The following is a 21,563-nucleotide window of genomic DNA, read 5'->3' on the forward strand; positions in this document are numbered from 1 at the left end:
CGGTACAAGGAGAACATTGTTGCCGCGAATCAATTGCTTAGCACTTTCAAAAGGCAGATTTGCCCCCTCATGGTGTAAGTTCTATGATGGCAGCTTTATAGCACTTTTGCAATGTAAGCTGGTTTTGTTTATACCTAAATTACCGGAATCGGTTCTGTGTTGGTCATGTTTAGTCAATTTTACGTCCGCCCGTATTTGATTGGAACTGCTCTGTTACGTGCTTTCGACTCGTTCAGCCTATAATTGTGTATGTTCATGTTAATTTGCCTTGCATTTTAGTGTTTCTAGTCATCTTATTAGTTCTAGTCAAGTTATGAATACGAGTTTAAATGCTGATCGGTTGTTTTCATGTGAAAATGTATTTTAGCTTCATGTGGCAGGGTTCAGTAAGAATAAGAACGAAACCTTGATGATCTCATATTTTATATTTGTATACACTTCAAAAGTATGTCTGTGAAATCCTTTTTTTATTTTCTATCCATTTTGCAGCTTGTTTTATGTAGATACTTAGAGCTTCAAATGTAGATCTATTTCCCTTCTATCTGGAACTGCTATTTATTAATTTGTAATTAGTCTAAAATCTTATGATGCCTTATGCATTTTTCAGTCTTTTATCATCACTACGTCATTATTGGCTGAAGGAAAATAAAGAATAAAATCAGCAGACATTGAATTTGTAGAACTTCTCCCTTCACCCCGACGCACCGGTTGACTGTCTGTCGTAGCCGCAAAAGCAGCCGCGTGCTATGAACAGCACAGCGTGCAGGTTCCCTTGGGCACTAGTGATCCTTTGTAGATCCCATGAAAGGACCAGCGGAATTCAGAGAAGTCCCAACTAAACATGTTCGTCAGTTGGAACACATTGGCCGGACGGTCGGCGCTGGAGGGGGAAAGAGTGGACATCTCCCAGTTCTGTGAAATAGAAAACGTTTGAACAATATGGTGACACAGCCGCCTATGTACTGCAGCAACAGCGACAAAGGTATCTAAAGCTGGGCGTCAATATTCCTGTATAATTCCAGCTACACTAGAACAGTATTATACTCGATTGATATCGCAGTGCCCTTTAAGAGCGATACAATATTAATGGACGCATATTTTAAGAGATCGCTCTTTATTTGCTCGACAAAAAATGATTTAATAAATTCGGAAAGACGGGTGTTTTGGTCGTGTTTACGTATAAGATTGTTTGCTACTGTCAGAGAATCAACAATATCTGTTCGCACTCCACACAGGCTAATCAGGGACGACACTTTCCGCTTTTATATTTTTCGTTGCAAGAAAGTCTCCTTTTGGCAAAAATCTAGTTTAGGAGAAAATTGTCGTCCCAGATAAACATGTGCGGACTGTACAGCCTAATCTGGTATGACACTTTACGCACACGCATTAAACCCCCTTTTACAGAGCGCGGCTCATATATCAAATAGCGCTATTGTTAATAGAATGCAGTTTAAATGTTCTTGCTTAAAACGCAGTGGGCTCATATTTCACTTTGGGTCGAACCGACTTTTCAAATATATGTCGAAAGGCAAAAATGTTGGCCTGTATGCCCAAACAATATCCAGAAGGCGCAAAAGTGTGCCAGTAGGCATAGCTTTGTACTCGAATGACAATCTGTTTGGCTGTTGTGTGTTTATCTACATTTTTCGCAAACAGCGTAAATTGTTGCTATCTCAGAATGCGTAATATATTAATATCGCAAACAGCGTAATTGATTGATATCTCGCAATTGGTGTATACGACAATGCTGACCTCGATATCGTGTACACTTTCATCGAACATGACGCTCACTGTCGCCTTTCCGGGACCAACCATGCCTACATCCGGTGCGATGAAGGTGCAGTAGTACTGGATCCTCATGTAACCGTCATTGGTTTCCCAGGGACTCGAACCTTGTTCAATTGGAACTGAAACGGGGCGTAACATCTAGAAAGGTGATGGCAATTTGCGGTTAAATATAAAAGATAATATATGCAACCTCCGTGCCAAAATTTGAATTTATTCGAGAACAACTCTTAACAAAATACTACCGCCAAAACAAACGAGATGATTGTCTGTGAACATGTTCATATTTCAGTTTGTATTTTGAAGGTTATGAATCCCCCCCCCCCACCGCTATTTCATGTCTTTGTAGAAACCCTATATAAATGCGTATATATTACGTTCGCAATTTGCATACAATAAAAAAGTTGAAAACGTTTCAGATCTGGTAGTATTTTACTTCTGATGGTTTACGGATCCTCAAAAACGAAGGCAACCGATACGAAGAGTTTGATTATCATGGTTAGTGGAATGCATAATCAGTCATATTTCCCCGGATTCGATGCACCGAAACACCCACATGCCGCATTTCAACCCTTGTAAAATATAATTTAACAACAATATTTATAATGATAATACATGCAATAATGATGATAATAATAATAATTATTATTATAATAATACATGTAGCATTTGTAGTAGTAGAAGTAGTAGTAGTAGTAGTGGTAGTTGTAGTTGTTGTTGTTGTACAAGTAGTAAAGTTTTGTAAACTCTTTACAAAACAATATAAATCCAATTGCGAAACGTTATTATTTTTTAAAGAAAAGAACACAATATATTTATAACAAGAGCTCGACCGCTGTGAACGAGTAAGCCGAAAGACTATTGACAACACAAGTACACACGTACATAATGTGATTATGAATAATAACAAGAGAATGTGGAGTTAACAGCTTGTACAATTATCTTATTCGAAATCGTCTTTCAGGATGTGTTTGTGCAGTCAAGCAAGCCATATTTAATTGTACATCATGTTTTATGTTTCAATGACGACACTCTTTAACAAACATCCGCCGAAATGAGCCGCCTATGCCATAGGCTATGGTTACTGGTGCTTTACAGACAAGATAAAAAAGATATAGATGATAATTTAATAAATCTGCTTACTGGGTCAGTATTTGCACATCATGCCTAATTCAATTGTTTCTTTGCCGCTTAAAGGCTCCTTTCACACCGTGTCCATAGATTGACGCATTCAACGGAGAATGAACCGACGGGGTTTTCAATACATTTTTTCAATTACATTCGTCTACTCCTAATTCGCAAGATATTTGCAAGACATATCAGCATCAAACATGACATATAAAAGTTGGGGATTCTTACTCGGACACATAATTCCTGAATCACAAGTCGATGTTTCAGTAGCCGCTCCAAGGGAGGTGCAGTCTGCGCCATTGTACTGGGGTGCTGGGTTTGTGCAGGATCTAGACCGGGTCCACGTGCCACTCGCGCACGTGACTGAGCACGTGCCCCAAGAGCTCCACGAGGTGTAGCCGCCGTTTACTATAACAGGATTAGCTTACGTGTATTTAATTTATTAACCTCTTTCATTCATGTTTTACCAGGTGAATCGATACATATTAAGTACTCAAATTCGCAGCAATCATCTTGACACTTACTGCATACAGTTATTAGAATCATGCGACCGTTTTTTATATGTGTACCCCTAGTAACTTTTTTAGCCAAAATAACGAAGTGGTAATTTGGGACAGGGGAAAACGAACTGTACAATAAAAAGGTTTTTACAATAATTGTATTCGCCATTGTCTTCCAGAATGACTGTGTGCATGCAGGCACGACGTATTCATACTGATAAGCTATTTGATGTTGACGCACATAAATTAGAAGTTTTTCAGAAAATGTGTTTGTCCTTTACACATCATTTTGATCACATGAATATGACAATAGCATTCTAATCACAATAACTTAATGTAACGTTCTTCTTATATTTTATCAAAAGTGATATTTAAATGTTAATGAAATATACTACCTTTACCATAGACATCCATTGTAGCGCTTAAGAGACACAAAGCCGACTGTTTTTGTAAAACATAATTTATGCAGTACGACTAATGACTAGTAAATACCTATTTTAAAGCGCAATTGATTTGCAAATAACGACTAATGACTAGTAAAAACCTATTTTAAAGCGCAATTGATTTGCAAATAACGACTAATGACTAGTAAAAACCTATTTTAAAGCGCAATTGATTTGCAAATAACGACTAATGACTAGTAAAAACCTATTTTAAAGCGCAATTGTTTTGCAAATAAAAAACAACCAAATTCATTTAAGACATATTACATTTGGAAACACCTACTTGGACACATAATTCCGGTATTACAACTCGTTGTTTCAGTAGGCGCTCCAAGGGAAGTGCAGTCTGCGCCATTGTACTGGGGTGCTGGGTTCGTGCAGGATCTAGACCGGGTCCACGTGCCACTCGCGCACGTGACTGAGCACGTGCCCCAAGAGCTCCACGTGGTGTAGCCGCCGTTTACTATAACAGGATTAGCTTACGTGTATTTAATTTATTACCCTCTTTCATTCGTTTTAAATCATGTTTTACCAGGTGAATCGATACATTTTAAGTACTCAAATTCGCAGCAATCATCTCTACACTTACTGCATACAGTTATTAGAATCATGCGACCGTTTTTTATATGTGTACCCCTAGTAACTTTTTTAGCCAAAATAACGAAGTGGTAATTTGGGACAGGGGAAAACGAACTGTACAATAAAAAGGTTTTTACAATAATTGTATTCGCCATTGTCTTCCAGAATGACTGTGTGCATGCAGGCACGACGTATTCATACTGATAAGCTATTTGATGTTGACGCACATAAATTAGAAGTTTTTCAGAAAATGTGTTTGTCCTTTACACATCATTTTGATCACATGAATATGACAATAGCATTCTAATCACAATAACTTAATGTAACGTTCTTCTTATATTTTATCAAAAGTGATATTTAAATGTTAATGAAATATACTACCTTTACCATAGACATCCATTGTCGCGCTTAAGAGACACAAAGCCGACTGTTTTTGTAAAACATGATTTATGCAGTACGACTAATGACTAGTAAAAGCCTATTTTAAAGCGCAATTGATTTGCAAATAACGACTAATGACTAGTAAAAACATATTTTAAAGCGCAATTGTTTTGCAAATAAAAAACAACCAAATTCATTTAAGACATATAACATTTGGAAACACCTACTTGGACACATAATTCCGGTATTACAACTCGTTGTTTCAGTAGGCGCTCCAAGGGAAGTGCAGTCTGCGCCATTGTACTGGGGTGCTGGGTTCGTGCAGGATCTAGACCGGGTCCACGTGCCACTCGCGCACGTGACTGAGCACGTGCCCCAAGAGCTCCACGTGGTGTAGCCGCCGTTTACTATAACAGGATTAGCTTACGTGTATTTAATTTATTACCCTCTTTCATTCGTTTTAAATCATGTTTTACCAGGTGAATCGATACATTTTAAGTACTCAAATTCGCAGCAATCATCTCGACACTTACTGCATACAGTTATTAGAATCATGCGACCGTTTTTTATATGTGTACCCCTAGTAACTTTTTTAGCCAAAATAACGAAGTGGTAATTTGGGACAAGAGAAAACGAACTGTACAATAAAAAGGTTTTTACAATAACTTCATTCGCCATTGTCTTCCAGAGTGACTGTGTGCATGCAGGCACGACGTATTCATATTGATAAGCTATTTGATGTTGACGCACATAAATTAGAAGTTTTTCAGAAAATGTGTTTGTCCTTTACACATCATTTTGATCACATGAATATGACAATAGCATTCTAATTACAATAACTTAATTTAACGTTCTTCATATATTTTATCAAAAGTGATATTTAAATGTTAATGAAATATACTACCTTTACCATAGGTATCGACTGTAGCGCTAAAGAGACACAAAGCCGACTGTTTTTGTAAAACATAATTTATGCAGTACGACTAATGACTAGTTAAAAACCTATTTTAAAGCGCAATTGATTTGCAAATAACGACTAATGACTAGTAAAAACATATTTTAAAGCGCAATTGATTTGCAAATAAAAAACAACCAAATTCATTTAAGACATATAGCATTTGGAAACACCTACTTGGACACATAATTCCGGTATTACAACTTGTTATTTCAGTAGCCGCTCCAAGGGAGGTGCAGTCTGCGCCATTGTACTGGGGTGCTGGGTTCGTGCAGGATCTAGACCGGGTCCACGTGCCACTCGCGCACGTGACTGCGCACATGCCCCACGAACTCCACGCGGTGTAGCCGCCGTTTACTATAACATGATTAACTTAGAGTGTGTATGAATTCATTTGTGTACATCTGTGCCGCCGTTTACTTTTACAGTATTTATTGCATGTTTTATGATTGTATAATTCCCATGTTAAAATTGCTGTTAAAGACAAAACAGCAGCAGTAGTAGTAGTGGTAGTAGTAGTAGAAGTAGTAGCGGTAGTAGTAGTAGTAGAAGTAGTAGTAGTAGAAGAAGTAGTAGTAGTAGTAGTAGTAGTAGTAGTAGTAGTAGTAGTAGTAGTAGTAGTAGTAGTTGTTGTAGTAGTAGTAGTTGTTGTTGTTGTAGTAGTAATAGTAGTAGTAGCAGTAATAGTAGTAGTAGTAGTAGTAGTAGTAGTAGTAGTAGTAGTAGTAGTAGTAGTAGTAGTAGTAGTAGTAGTAGTAGTAGTAGTAGTAGTAGTAGTAGTAGTAGTAGTAGTAGTAGTAGTAGTAGTAGTAGTAGTAGTAGTAGTAGTAGTAGTAGTAGTAGTAGTAGTAGTAGTAGTAGTAGTAGTAGTAGTAGTACAAGTAGTAGTAGTACAAGTAGTAGTAGTAGTAGTAGTAGTAGTAGTAGTAGTAGTAGTAGTAGTAGTAGTAGTAGTAGTAGTAGTAGTAGTAGTAGTAGTAGTGGTGGTAGTGGTAGTAGTAGTAGTAGTGGTAGTCGTAGTAGTAGTAGTAGTAGTAGAAGTAGTAGTAGTAGTAGTAGTAGTAGTAGTAGTAGTAGTAGTAGTAGTAGTAGTAGTAGTAGTAGCAGTAGTAGTAGTAGTAGTAGTAGTAGTGGTAGTGGTAGTAGTAGAAGTAGTAGTGGTAGTCGGCACCGTAGAAGTAGTAGCTGTAGCAGCAGCAGCAGAAGTAATAGTAGTAGTTTATGCAATAGTACCAGCAGCAGTTGTAGTTAAAGAAATAGTGGTAGAAGTAGTAGTAAAATTGTTGTACTAGATTTAGTAGCGGTAGAAGAAAATGTTGTAGTAGTATAAGTAGTAATAGAAGTTTTAGTTCGTAAATATTATCGCGGTAGCTGTAGCTGATGTCACGTAATCATTTGATCACACGCCATGTGCGAATTGCCGTAATGACGTGACTCGCATAAACTGCATTTCGTTACGTGGCGAATAGGGCATGTCAGTACCTTTCCCCTAATGTCAATTCATCCGTATAATAACTAGGAATGAAATATATAACAACAACGCGTTAGACGAATTCCTGTCCAATTTAATATATAATTCTTTTTTTTTTAAATATAATTCATTTCTCCAAACCAAACCGGTAGCCAGGGGGAATGCCTTGGGTGCGTTCGCCCCCAATATTTTTTGACGAGTAAAAATATTGTACTATAAGTTGCAGCCAACTTTATTTGACGCAAAAACGGTTATATTTCTCTTTTCCCCGGACGGTTATATTTCTCTTTTCCCCGGAATGCAGTGAGTCTTCGTATTTAAGCATTACAATAATGTTGAATTCCATAAGCTACCGACAGGTCACCATACAATTAATTTCTCGATGAAGTCATTTCCAAGCTCCACATACAGAACTTTGTTGTTGTAGCAGCAGCAGCAGTGGCCACTCTGGAAACAGTTGGACGATCGCGAATGTGCCAATGACCGGCTGTTCTCTCTCATACAGATGCAAGAAAAGACCATTGTGATTGCGGTTAATTCAGCAAGACTGGGCCTCACCATCAGCAGAGGGAAGAGATAGGTGCTCAAGACAATTGTATCAAATAAAAACACTCATCAATGTCCAGAGCAGGGCGCTGGAGGAATAGGAGAGATTCACATATATCGACAGCATCATTGACAACCACGGAGAAACGGATGCTGACGGAAGATCCGGTAAAGCATGATAAGCTTTCCATCCGCTGAAGAACATGTAGAGATCCAACGCGAATGGCAACACCACCAAGATCAGGCTCTTTAATACCATCGTCAAACCAATGCTCTTCTTTGGAGCAAAGATCCGGAGAACCACCGTCATCACCATAAAGAAAAACAAGGTTGGCAACAACAACTGCCTTCGGATGATCCATAAGATCCGCCGGCCAGACACGACCAACGACGATGAACAAAGCAGTAGCCAGTTGAAGAAACATGATTCAGGGACGTTGGCAATTAATATGCCACACTCGTTGCAAGTCTGCATCCAATATAAAGGTGCAAACTCTCACCTCCTCGCTCCGACATCTGTATGCAGATACCAAGCAGATTTGCAAGACGTTGCGGCAGCTAGAGAGACTCGCACGAGTTCGGGACGCCTGTAGAAAACTGGTCAGTGGCCTTTGTCCAATACGCGAAAACAGGCGTAGATTAGATGAAGATGTAATTGTTAGTTATGTATTATTGCAAAAAACATTGTGCTATTTTACACAACTTGATAAACAAATCAAATTTAAAACTGATTTTCAAATAAGACTTTAACCATAATAGTTACTCTTATATTCAAACATCAAAATTGTATTGTATGCACTCGTTTGAGGAAGTTGAATAAACCTGGATTGTTCAACTTCTTAATATTCCCCTATATCACATATCGTTACTATAAATAGTTACAAAATGACGTCGCGAGCGGGCCGTTATTCGTATCTAGCGGGCCAATATAACTTATATCAGCTCTAACGTTAGGGCCGATTTTTCATATCAGAAAAGAATGGGATCGCGCGGCTAATACTGAAAAATATGGCGTCCACATTCATTCTTAGCCATAAAGAAGTAAAACATCATCTCTGGGCCCGTATTCACCAACCACCTAAGGGAAAAAAATTACCTAAGGTTGTCATTTTGCCTTAGGTTTTTGCTGTTTTTCCCTTAAATTTAAGGAAATGCCTTAAGTCATATTCACAAACTTCCTAACCTTAGAAATACGCCTAAGGTTGACCGTTTTTTCCCTCAAAGTTAAGGGACGTGTACACCTCCCTTAAGTCCAAAGAAATCACCTTAAAAATGGCGCCGTAGCAGACGAATTTCCGTTGTTTTCGCCTTTTTTTGAGCAAACTCCATCCCAAAGGTATGTATTCTTTGAAATGTATCACCGTTCTAAACACAGACCGATATGTATTCCAATTACTTTCAGAGTCCGGCTTTTAAACAGTATAACGGAAGTAAAATTGTTGTTAACTTACGCGAATTTTGTGATTACCATAATAATTGCATTTTTGTATCATTTAACGTCATTTTCAGTGCATGCATCATATGTTTGAAGAAATGGAAGGGATATGAGTTTAAAGTGGCAATATGAACTTGAACCTGGGATGTGTTTACATATCTGTCATTGTGGTTATACTGTATCGCATGTCAGATTGTGTTTACCTTTCCCTTTTGCAATGTACGAATGTGTGTTACTGACTTACTGTATCATCTCGGAATTATTAAGTAAGTACACACTTTTTTCTATTAATTTGCTTAAATGATTGACTTTCTTTTTCAGAATGGCAAGACGTTTCATTAATAGAGTTGATTTACTCGACAGTCTTCAAAATTCTGAGTTGATTGAACGCTATCGTTTGGATAGGCAAGGGATTTTATTTTTAAATGACAAACTGACTCCTTTTATTGGACCAACAAGCTTCAGGAACAATAGTTTAAATAGTATTGAAAAGATTTTGATTGCTTTAAGATATTTTGCTACATCTAGCATTCAACTTAATGATGGAGATATCCATGAGGTTTCGCAGCCTACAGTTTCAAGGGTCATATCCCAAGTTACTCAAGCTTTGACTGAGCCTGAAATTGTACGACAATTCATCAGTGTTCCAACTGCTCCCGGAGAAATCCGACAAATAAAGGAAGACTTTTTCAATATTGCAAGGTTTCCAAATGTAATTGGCGTTATCGATGGGACGCATGTCCAGATTCAAGCCCCAGTTGTTGATGAACCGGCGTATGTGAATCGGATGGGTTACCATTCCATAAACACACAGGTAATCCTTTTTTTTATATTATATTTTTAATTATTGTAAAAATTGCTATATAATATATTATATTCTTCGGGTTTGTTAATTGGTGTTCAATGTTTATTATTATTATGTATGAAGATTTAATCATTTATATAAATCAAGAAAAAACATTTTCAATGTATGCATTTAATTTCATGATTTATACTGATACCATTTGTTATTTGCATGATAAATATGGATATTTGATTTAAAATTCCTAAAACAATCAAATAATAAATTTGGGGCCAATTTAACAGTCTTCTTTCTTATATTTTTTATTATACTGAAATGCATGGATTGTGACATTTTTATACAACTTCTTATTTCTTGTTCATAAGTTTTCCAATATGGTATAGTGTTTTCACTATACTACAAATAAAACAGTGGAAACAAGATGCTTTTGTGAAACACTAAACAGCACCTGAATTAATGTGACTAACATGAACAAAAAATGCATATGTTTCAAGTATTATTTATGTTATAATTACATGTTATACATATTTTAGGTTTTTATGACATTTTTATGCAACTTGTCTAACTTAATTAATATTTTTATTAACAGGGTGATTTTGTCATGTGCTGTATTGCACAACATATGCAACATGCAAAATCTGCCAATGGATTCTTTGGACATAGATGCCTTACCAGATCATCCTGAAAATTACCATGGAAATGAAGATGGCCTTCGTTACAGGAATGTAGTAGCAAATACATTTTTTTAGATCATAGGTGTCGTGATCTGAGAAAACTAGGCATAATGCATGTGCGTAAAGTGTCATCCCAGATTAGCCCAGATATTGCAGTCCACACAGAATAATCAGGGACTACACTTTACGCCTAAATTGGATTTTTGCTAAGAAGAGACTTCATTTAAACGAAAAATGTAAAAGCGAGTGTGTGGACTGCACAGGCTTATCTGGGACGTCACTTGACCCACATGCATTATGCCCAGTTTTCTCAGAACGCAACTCATATTCACATTGAACAAGTCATGTTTTCAGACCTGTTAATTCAAATGACTTGCATTTTTAATTGAAACAACTATTTAAGCTTTTAGAACATTTTAAACTTACTAAAGTTACTGTATACAATTTTTCCAAAAATCACAAGAAATACACAATGAAGATGAATTTCATGTAACTCTTTAATATAACTAAACTATATCTTCATAACAAAATAATAACAAATAACATAATAATCTATTCCTCATCAAATCGCGCCAACTGGGCCTCAAACAATTGTATTTGAAGCTCCAGCTTCCTCTTCTTCAAGGCATTATGTTCATGTAGACTGCAATGACTGCAACTAAATGGATATTAAAAACATGGTATAATTATTTAATTTTTATTTAATTTTCAAAAACAGTAAATATTTTAATGGCTTCTTTTTTGTATAATGAAAAATGGTAAATAATGATGACACTTAAGGTTCAGTCAAATGATAACACTTTAGGTTCAGTCATCCATATTATGCACATGTTTCTGTTATCTAGATGCTTGTATAGAATAATTTATTATATTTTAAAATACATAACATACATACCATGATGGTGAAGGTTTGTCTGGAGGAGAAATAGTTGCGCTTCTATAGCCATTCTCAGCCATCGATGGTGTATATCTGGAATAAGTGCATCATGTCTAAAGTCAGATGTATTTACCATTACAATTTTTGATATTCAAGATATGTTGGTATTATATTAACATGTAAATAATGCCTTCGTCTGATGGCCAGTGTTTTTTTTGCAAATGATATGCATGTGCATGTATATATATATATATATATATATATATATATATATATATATATATATATATATATATATATATATATATATAAAATTTCTGTTTATGAAATTGCATGTAAGTTAATTGCAATAATAATGTTTTCATAATTAATGCCTCACCTTCTTTTCGGATTAAAGGAAACTGATTTTGACATCGCAGCACTAAAATTAAATAATATTAAATATCAATTATAGACCTATTCAAAATGTAATTTCACTTTGAAACATGTACAAAAATCATTGGTGCATTATTTCATTTTGTATGGCCCCGGATCGATAGATCGGGGATACAATGTATATTGTTTTTGTCCTGTCTGTCTGTCATTCTGTCCCAAAACTTTAACCTTGGGTAAAATTTGATAACTTTTGCAATATTGAACATAGCAGCTTGATATTTATCATGCATGTGTATCTCATGGAGCTGCGCATTTTGAGTGGTGATCCTTGCAAGGACCATATTAATTTGTCAGAATCATTCAGCAATGTTCAAAGTAATATAATTCAACATAAACTTGTTTAATTATTTGAATATTGACTTTTCACCATTCAAAATGAGCAGCTCCATGAGATACACATGCATGGTAAATCATGGGGGCATTGTGTTTCTGACAAACATATATTTTGATTAATTGTGTTATAAGTTCAAGCTATCATCAATTGTGTATTTTAATGATTACCTTGAAGTACACATGCTCATGTTGATTTCAGCATCTTGCTGGTCATCATCACTGTAAGCATATTGACAATATGTTTTTTTTTTAAATCAACATCATTTGTTTCAATAATTCAAATTTGTTGTTACATTTTAATTGTTTATTTATGCAATTGTTACTTGTATATGAATTGTCAAAATATTGTGTTTAACATGCACGTTCATTACTTTACCTGTTGACATGTTTAGATAAGAGATACTCTTATTTATAAATTGAAGTGTATTGGTTGTCTTAATAGTTCCATTTATTAAGTAATTACATCATTTGTGGTTATGCATATATGTTGAAAGAGTCGCTGTCATGATTTATTTATTTTAAATAAATGAATTTAAAAACAAAACAAATAAATTGTTCAAACACAAGACAACATTACTAATTTTGTTATTAACACTTGTATTTATATTAAGCAAATATCATTTATATACTTTATTTACACAAAATTATTATAGCATTATTTTAAGGCTAACATCAAAGCAATTCAATTATGGTATGCTACATTTACAATATGTCAATACGTCACTGAAAGAACTAATTGTAAGAGTAAATGTTCTAATTTTTGTATGCATTTTAATGTTACTTTAAACAAATTACCGCATATCAGTCAATTGCAAAATAGAGGTGTCTAGGCTGCTGGGTCCAATACCCATTATGTCAACTCCCTCTTTTCCAATTACGTTCATCACAGCCTCAGTGAGGATTGTGCATTTTGAATTAAACGGAGGACTGCCTGTAATATTTTGAGTATTATACAATAATATGCACTCAACAAAACATAATAAAAAGCAAAACATAAACAGTACTAAGTGATACTTTGACAGGTGCACCATCAGGAGAGAACGTTTAATATAGCCTGTGATCCAATAACAAAAATAAACAGCAAAATAAGTTGATTGTTATTATAATTAAAATTTAACAGTTCTAGTAAGCTTTTTTTTTCAATTATGGTCACAAAGAAATGACTATATAATATTATTTATTGCCATTTTACAAAAAATATTGTTTTGACAAACTGCATTAATAAGTTATGTTTATAGAAGTTAATATTCAAATAATTAAACAAGTTTATGTTGAATAATATTACTTTGAACATTGCTGAATGATTCTGACAAATTAACCCGTTTACGCCTAGTGGAGTCTCCCATCCTTCTAAATTGGATCAATTTATTTCCAAAATTAGGGATGTCTAGTATATTTATTTCTATATTTAAAATATTTCTTACATAAATTCATTTAAGCAAACAGCCCAGACCCTGATGAGACGCCACATCATGCGGTGTCTCATCTGGGTCTACGCTGTTTGCCAAGGCCTTTTTTCTAGACGCTAGGCATAAATGGGTTAATATGGTCCTTGCAAATTGTATAGTTTCCATGTTATGCTTGTAATGTTGTTTTATATAAATTATTTAACAAATACATCAACTTCCACAACAATAAATAAAGTTGTTCCTTTTATACTTGGTAAAAGAAAACAGCCCTAGTTAAAGTTTCATACCAGTCAATGTCAGCATACGCTGATGATCCTGGTAGATGCCTCTTTGTGTAGATGTGAGGTTCTCCCATTTTTTCTCGAGGTCACTCCCTTTTCTGTGGGGCCCTGTACTATTGGCGTTAAATGTAGTCTCCACATTTGACCACATTTCCTTTTTTACAGAGCTAGAAATTTCTGAATAAAAGACAACACAGAACTTAAAATATATACTTTGTAGTGGGCTTTCTCTGATTTCAATGTCATGTTAACCCTTTCAGTGCGGGAACCAAATTTTGAAGGCCCGTGCAACCAGTTTGGATCCAGATGAGACGCCACAGAACGTGGCGTCTCATCAGGATCCAAACTGTTTGCTATTCTGATAGTATTCTTTGAAAAAAATCGAAGAAAATGCTAATTTTTGAAATTTAGCAGACGACAAATTTCCCAGCATGCAAAGGGTTAATGTTCACTTTATACTGTGTTTTTTATGTTTAATTTGAGGATATATTTCATTCTTTTTTCCAGTATTATATCCACTTTGATAAGATGCTTATCCTAATCAATAATATCATCAAAAAATTATTTAAATTTAATTTAAGTATTGCCTTTAATATGGGATACATAACAACATATTGTGTCAACACAATAAAAAACAATTGCTGTTGTTGTGAAACACAATGCCACATACTGCGCCACTTAAAGCCGTAAATGTGACCTTAGACATTATGTGATTACATTGACCTTTCACTACTCAAAATGTACAGCTTCTCGAGATATACATGAGATATCAAGTTGCTATTGTCAATATCGCAAAAGTTATGACCAAGGTTAAAGTTGTGGGACAGAATGACAGATAGACAGGCAAACATTTTGAAAAAACAATATACCCCCGATCATTCAATCCTGGGGTATAAAAATCAAATTAGATACAGGGTAATATACTTTATTTTGTGAAACGCATTGCAAGCAAACATTCTAATTGTTAGTTATTGTGCACTCAATGATATAAAAACAATTGTATCAAATGCAATTAGACATTGATAATATTAATGAACTTTCATAAATTGAATAACAACAATGGCTTAATAGTTAATACATAAACGTCAATACAACCATTTGTCTTCCCCAATTAGGAAAAGTACCTTACCCATTTGGAGAAATTAGTGCGAAAAATCCTGAAATTGGGAAATTTCGCTTCATGAAATCTTCCAATTGGGAATGATAGGGTTTTTTAATTGCTCAATGGTATCAAAAGCAAAGTAATAATTTTATTTGTTAACTTGCAGATAATGCTCTTTTATGGAACAAAATTGATGGCATTTGCCTTCCTTTTGGGAAATTTTCAGACAGCAATTGTAGTTTTTCTTCATTTGGGAAAGTACCTTTTACGGGTACATTATAAAGCAGGGGAATAATCGCTGCCATAAAATACTTAATTATGTTCATACTTTAAAAGGCAGTCATAAAAAATATCTGCAATTAAAGTGTTTGGATGTTAAGGAATAAACTTATCGAAAGTAATTAATATACCGGTACGATAAAAAATTATAATAACACTTACGGCTGGTAAACCTATGTCTGTCCAGTTTATGCCTGGACATACCGAAGTTTATGTACTCTTCACCCATCAAATGAGCGAGGAGGGTGTTTTCTTGTTATGTAAAGTTGGGCGCTCGTTGTTTCGCCATTTTTTTCCAACTATCGTCTGCATTCACTTCCGTGTTTTTTCCAAATTTGTGTACATGTTTGTTGTTGATTAAGAGATTGACGACAACAGCATAAAATCGATACAGATATTTTGTGACAGCTGTTTCGACAGATGCCGGAAGCGTAAACCTCTTACATTATGCACTTTTTATATTATTTATTCATCATCTACACGTAATATTAAGATTTTTCTTATCAACACATTTGTGCGCTAATAACATTCCGCCATTTTGCAAGCACTTTTCAACGTCATGTTCTAAATATAGTAATATTTTTGGCTTGACGATTCCAGTTATAGAATTATTTTTAAACGAAAACGCATTTATTTTTCCTAAGTATTTAAGGACAAATCTTACCTTAGGTTCTACCTAAGGGACTTACTTAGTAAGAAAGTTAAGGAAATTTTTGCCTTAGGTAAATTCTTAGATAATTAAGGAAATTTTAGCCTTAATACTTAGGTGGTTGGTGAATACGGGCCCAGGTTATTGTTCTACTCACCGAAGTTGTGTTATAAACGTGTTTATTTTCGTAAAATTTAATTTGCTTCCATGACGAAGTAAATTCTGGACACATTTCTTCATCGCCATCAATCTTTTCCATTTAAAAGGACTGTATGCAGGCAATTCTTTGAGGATAGCCATTCTTTGATCGACTGACAAAAGAAGGACGTATTCATCAAAGAAATTACCATTTGAATTCAACATCGATTTCCTTCAAACAGTTAAAGAACCATTCACTGACGCTTATCTTAAATTTAGGCATAATCCATCAATTGTTCAACAAATTATCGCGTTATTCGAGTCGATATTTTAACGAAATCGAAAATGCAGTCTCACCAGTTTCATTCCAGTTTTATATCTCAACACTGTTATTCACATTCATAATATTATATTAATCCATCGTAAACACACACACTAATCGTTCGATGCTTAACAAAATATTTAACTGTTAAATAAAACACTCCAAGTCCGATTTGTTGTTGTCCTAAATTCCAGAGAGTCTAGGTAGTTTCGTCATTGAAATGACGTCACATGAGGTACGTCATAAATTGCGTAATTAATTGAATGAAAATAAAAATACGGAAAGCTGTTTTGTATAAATTTTCGTGAAGGACCAAAATAGTATTATATGTGATATAAACGATAACACACGACAGAGCTGGGCCGGGCGTCTACAATCGGCCCTTGCCGAATAATGGCCCTCGGGCCGTTATGTCGGCAGCGGGCCGATAATAGACGCCCGGCCCAGCTCCGCCGTGTGTTATTGTCTCATTAACGTCATACAATCAGGTATAATGGATCATTTATGTAACTTAACAGAAGTCCAAATGGTTCCATTACCGGATGCCGTCGGTGTGATCGGTGTGGAGATGGCCGATGAGTGTCTGTTGGTCGCAGTGATAGGAAGAACCATGGTCGCCATGGTTATGTTGAGGGCAGTTGTGTTGGTGATATTGGTGGTGTTGTTGGCACTGTTGGTGATGGTTGTTTCAGTGGTGGAGACGGGAGAAGTAGTGGTATTGTGAATAATTATGGTATTGCAAGTAGTGGTGGTGATGATGACAGTAAATGAGATATTGGTATTAGTGATCATGGTGGGAGTAATGGTAGTTGTGTTTGGAGTAGTGGTAGTTGGGTTGGGAGTAGTCGAAGATGTGGAGGGAGTAGTGGTAGTTGTGTTGAGAGAAGTGGAGTTTGTGTTGGTAGAAGTTATTGTTGTGTTTAGATTAGTGGTGTTTATGTTTGGAGTTGGTGGGAGACGTGATGATTGTGTTGGAAGTAGTGGTGGGAGTAGTGGTTGTTGTAGCGGGAGTAGTGGTTCTTGTGTTGGGAGTAGTGGTGGTTGTGTTGGAAGTAGTGGTGGTTGTGTTGGGAGTAGTGGATGTTGTAGCGGGTGTAGTGGTGGTTGTGTCGGGAGTAGTGCTGGTTGTGTTGGAAGTAGTGGTGGTTGTGGTGGGAGTAGTGGTGGTTGTGTTGGGAGTAGTTGTGGTTGTGTTGGGAGTAGTGGTGGTGTATTGGGAGTAGTAATGGTTGTGTAAGGAGTAGTGATAGATGCGGTGAGAGTAGTGGTAGTTGTAGCTGAGTAGTGGCGGCTGTGGTGGGAGCAGTGCTGGGTGTGGCGGGAACAGGAATGATTGTGTTGGGAGTAGTGGTAGTTGTGTTGGGAGTAGTGGTTGTTGTAGCGGGAATAGTGGTGGTTGTGTTGGGAGGAGTGTGGTTGTGTTTGGAGTAGTGGTGTTGTGGTGGGAGTAGTGGTGGTTGTGTTGGGCGTAGTAGTAGTTGTAATGGGAGTAGTGATATTTGCGGTGGGAGTAGTGGTAGTTGTGGCGGGAGTAGTGGTGGTTGTGGTGGGAGTTTTGGTGTTTGTGTTGGGAATATTGGTGGTTGTGTTGGGAGTAGTGGTTGTTGCAGCGGGAGTAGTGGTTGTTGAGTTGGGAGAAGGGGTGGTTTTGTTTGAAGTAGTGGTAGTTGTGGTGGGAGTAGTGGTGGTTGTGTTGGCAGTAGTGGTGGTTGTGTTGGGATAAGTGATAGTTGCGGTAGGAGAAGTGGTAGTTGTGGCGGGAGTAGTGGTTGTTTTGGGAGTAGTGGTGGTTGTGTTGGGAGTAGTGGTGGTTGTGTTGGGAGAAGTGGTGTTTGTGTTGGGTGTATTGGTGGTTGTGTTTGAAATAGTGGTGATTGTGTTGGGAGTTGTAGTGTTTGTGTTTTGTGTATTGGTGGTTGTGTTTGAAGTAGTGTTGATTGTGTTGGGGGTCGTGTTTGTGGTGAGGGGAGTATTACTATTTGTGTTTAAAGTATTGGTGTTTGTAATAGCAGTAGTGGTGTTTGTGTTTGCAATAGTGGTAGTTGTGGTGGGAGTAGTGTTGGTTTTGTTTTGAGTAGTGAAAGTTGTGGTTGGAGTAGTGCGAACTGTGTTGGGAGTAGCTGTAGTTGGGTTTGGGAGTAGTCGAAGATGTGGTGGTAGAAGTGGTAGTTGTGTTGGGAGAAGTGGATTATGTGTTGGGAGAAATGATTGTCGTGTTTAGATTAGTGGTGTTTATGTTAGGAGTAGTGATGGCTGTGTTCGTGGTAGTGGTTGTTGTGGTGGGAGACGTCGTGATTGTGTTGGGAGTAGTGGTGGTTGTGTTGGGAGTAGAGGTTGTTGTAGCGGAAGCATTGGTTGTTGTGTTAGAAGTAGTGGTGGTTGTGTTGGAAGTTGTAGTGGTTGTGTTGGGAGTAGTGGTTGTTGTAGCGAGAGTAGTGGTGGTTGTGTTGGGAGTAGCGCTTGTTGTGTTTGGAGTAGTGGTGGTTGTGGTGTGAGTAGTGGTGGTTGTGTTGGGAGTAGTGGTGGTTGTGTTGGGAGTAGTGGTGGTTGCGTTGGGAGTAGTGGTGGTTGTGTTGGGAGTAGTAATGATTGTGTTGGGAGTAGTGATAGTTGCGGTGGGAGTAGCGATAGTTGTGGCGGAAGTAGTGGTGGTTGTGTTGGGAGTAGTGATAGTTGCGATGGGAGAAGTGGTGGTTATGTTTGAAGTAGTGGCGTTTGTGTTGGGTGTATTGGTGGTTGTGTTTGAAATAGTGATGTTGTGTTTGGAGTAGTAATAGTTGCGGTGGGAGTTAGGGATAGTTGTGCCGGGAGTAGTGGTAGCTGTGGTGGGAGTATTGGTGTTTGTGTTGGGAGTAGTGGTGGTTGTGTTGGGAGTAGTGGTTGTTGTAGCGGGAGTAGTGGTTGTTGTGTTGGGAGTAGTGGTGGTTGTGTTTGGAGTAGTGGTGGTTGTGTTGGGAGTAGTGATAGTTGCGGTGGGAGAAGTGGTGGTTATGTTGGGAGTAGTGGCGTTTGTGTTGGGTGTATTGGTGGCTGTGTTTGAAATAGTGGTGATTGTGTTTGGAGTAGTGGTGTTTATGTTTTGTGTATTGGTGATTGTGTTTGAAATAGTGGTGATTGTGTTGGGAGTAGTGGTGTTTGTGTTTTTTGTATTGGTGGTTTTATTTGAAGAAGTGTTGATTGTGTTGGGAGTAGGGTTTGTAGTGATGAGAGTATTTTTATTTGTGTTGAAAGTAGTGGTGTTTGTGATAGGAGTAGTGGTGTTTGTATTTGCAGAAGTGGTAGTTGTGGTGGGAGTAGTGGTACTTGTGTTTGGAGTAGAATTGATAATGGGACTGATGATGGTAAATAGAATAGTGATGGTATCGGGATAAGTGATGGTAATGGAAGTATGAGGTGTGGACGTTGTAGTGATGGTAGTGGATGTGGAAGTTGTGGCGGTACCTTCTGTGGTAAGTGTTGATGTGGTCATCGCCGGCGGTTTAGTTGTGTTTTCGGTGGTAGATGATGTCGGTGCCGATGGTTCTATAAGAAAAAAACGTATATAAGCGTCTCTTTTAAACAATCTTCGTTATAAATATAGTTAATTGACGTGCAACCATTTTTGGAATAGTGTGGCAAATTCTAACTTTTCCAAAGAGATATGCACATTTGAACCTTTTAAGTTGTTAATAATAAACATGACATTTTTTCTTAAGTTCCGACTATGAATACATATATGTCCATTTACAGTCTCACATGCATCTCATAATTGACCCATTTGCATTCGTGTTGCTATTATGGAAGTGGGACCCCAATGTGTTTGGAGTAGTGAAAGTTGTGGTTGGAGTAGTGCTAACTGTGTTGGGAGTAGTAGTGGTTGGGTTGGGAATAGTCGAAGATGTGATGCGAGTAGTGGTAGTTGTGTTGAGAGAAGTGGAGTTTGCGTTGGTAGAAGTGATTGTTGTGTTTAGATTAGTGGTGTTTATGTTTGGAGTTGGTGGGAGACGTAATGATTTTGTTGGGAGTAGTGGTGGGAGTAGTGGTTGTTGTAGCGGGAGTAGTGGTTCTTGTGTTGGGAGTAGTGGTGGTTGTGTTGGAAGTAGTGGTGGTTGTGTTGGGAGTAGTGGTTGTTGTAGCGGGAGTAGTGGTGGTTGTTTTGGGAGTAGTGGTGGTTGTGTTGGAAGTAGTGGTGGTTGTGGTGGAAGTAGTGATGGTTGTGTTGGGAGAAGTGGCTGGTTGTGTTGGGAGAAGTGGTGGTGTATTGGGAGTGGTAATGGTTGTGTAAGGAGTAGTGATAGATGCGGTGGGAGTAGTGTTAGTTGTGGCGGAGTAGTGGTGGCTGTGGTGGGAGTAGTGGTGGTTGTGGCGGGAACAGTAATGGTTGTTTTGGGAGTAGTGGTAGTTGTGTTGGGAGTAGTGGTGGTTGTGTTGGGAGTAGTGGTGGTTGGGTTGGGAGTAGTGGTGGTTGGGTTGGGAGTAGTGTGGTTGTGTTTGGAGTAGTGGTGGTTGTGGTGGGAGTAGTGGTGGTTGTGTTGGGCGTAGTGTTAGTTGTGTCGGGAGAAGTGATATTTGCGGTGGGAGTACTGGTAGTTGTGGCGGGAGTAGTGGTGGTTGTGGTGGGAGTATTGGTGTTTGTGTTGGGAGTAGTGGTGGTTGTATTGGGAGTAGTGGTTGTTGCAGCGGGAGTAGTGGTTGTTGTGTTGGGAGTAGTGGTGGTTGTGTTTGGAGTAGTGGTGGTTGTGGTGGGAGAAGTGGTGGTTGTGTTGGGAGTAGTGGTGCTTGTGTTGGTATAAGTGATAGTTGCGGTGGGAGAAATGGTAGTTGTGGCGGGAGTGGTGGTTGTATTGGGAGTAGTGGTGGTTGTGTTGGGAGTAGTGGTGGTTGTGCTGGGAGTAGTGGTGTTTGTGTTGGGTGTATTAGTGGTTGTGTTTGAAATAGTGGAGATTTTGTTGGGAGTAGTAGTGTTTGTGTTTTGTGTATTGGTGGTTTTGTTTGAAGTAGTGTTCATTGTGTTTGGAGTAGTGTTTGTTGTGATGGTAGTATTGTTATTTGTGTTT

At 37.4% G+C, this 21,563-nt stretch overlaps 3 protein-coding genes across 3 annotated transcripts; all 3 read right to left on the reverse strand.

Annotated features, from left to right (window-relative positions):
* Positions 1 to 406: 406 nt before the first annotated feature.
* LOC127860981 (mucin-like protein) lies at positions 407 to 16,705 on the reverse strand. The gene is made up of 7 exons (XM_052399313.1): positions 16,563 to 16,705; positions 5,952 to 6,131; positions 5,047 to 5,226; positions 4,143 to 4,322; positions 3,145 to 3,324; positions 1,753 to 1,907; positions 407 to 912 (listed from the first exon to the last, which is right to left on the reverse strand). Exons 2-7 carry the CDS (start codon positions 6,094 to 6,096, stop codon positions 745 to 747), a joined length of 1,008 nt encoding a protein of 335 aa, XP_052255273.1. The 5' UTR covers positions 6,097 to 6,131; positions 16,563 to 16,705; the 3' UTR covers positions 407 to 744.
* LOC127860983 (uncharacterized) lies at positions 11,186 to 15,621 on the reverse strand. The gene is made up of 7 exons (XM_052399314.1): positions 15,581 to 15,621; positions 14,044 to 14,214; positions 13,143 to 13,278; positions 12,516 to 12,566; positions 11,959 to 12,000; positions 11,598 to 11,672; positions 11,186 to 11,360 (listed from the first exon to the last, which is right to left on the reverse strand). The coding sequence occupies exons 1-7, from the start codon at positions 15,618 to 15,620 to the stop codon at positions 11,255 to 11,257; spliced, it is 621 nt and encodes a 206-aa protein (XP_052255274.1). The 5' UTR covers position 15,621; the 3' UTR covers positions 11,186 to 11,254.
* A 320-nt stretch (positions 16,706 to 17,025) lies between the features above and the next one.
* On the reverse strand, positions 17,026 to 21,514 carry LOC127860891 (mucin-2-like). The gene is given in 5 exon segments (XM_052399197.1): positions 17,026 to 18,502; positions 18,816 to 19,859; positions 20,513 to 20,743; positions 20,836 to 20,972; positions 20,975 to 21,514. Coding segments are annotated over 5 exon segments (3,429 nt in total).
* Positions 21,515 to 21,563: the final 49 nt, after the last annotated feature.

The sequence above is a fragment of the Dreissena polymorpha genome, chromosome 15 (genome assembly GCF_020536995.1).
Source record: "Dreissena polymorpha isolate Duluth1 chromosome 15, UMN_Dpol_1.0, whole genome shotgun sequence".
NCBI classification, from domain to species: domain Eukaryota; kingdom Metazoa; phylum Mollusca; class Bivalvia; order Myida; family Dreissenidae; genus Dreissena; species Dreissena polymorpha.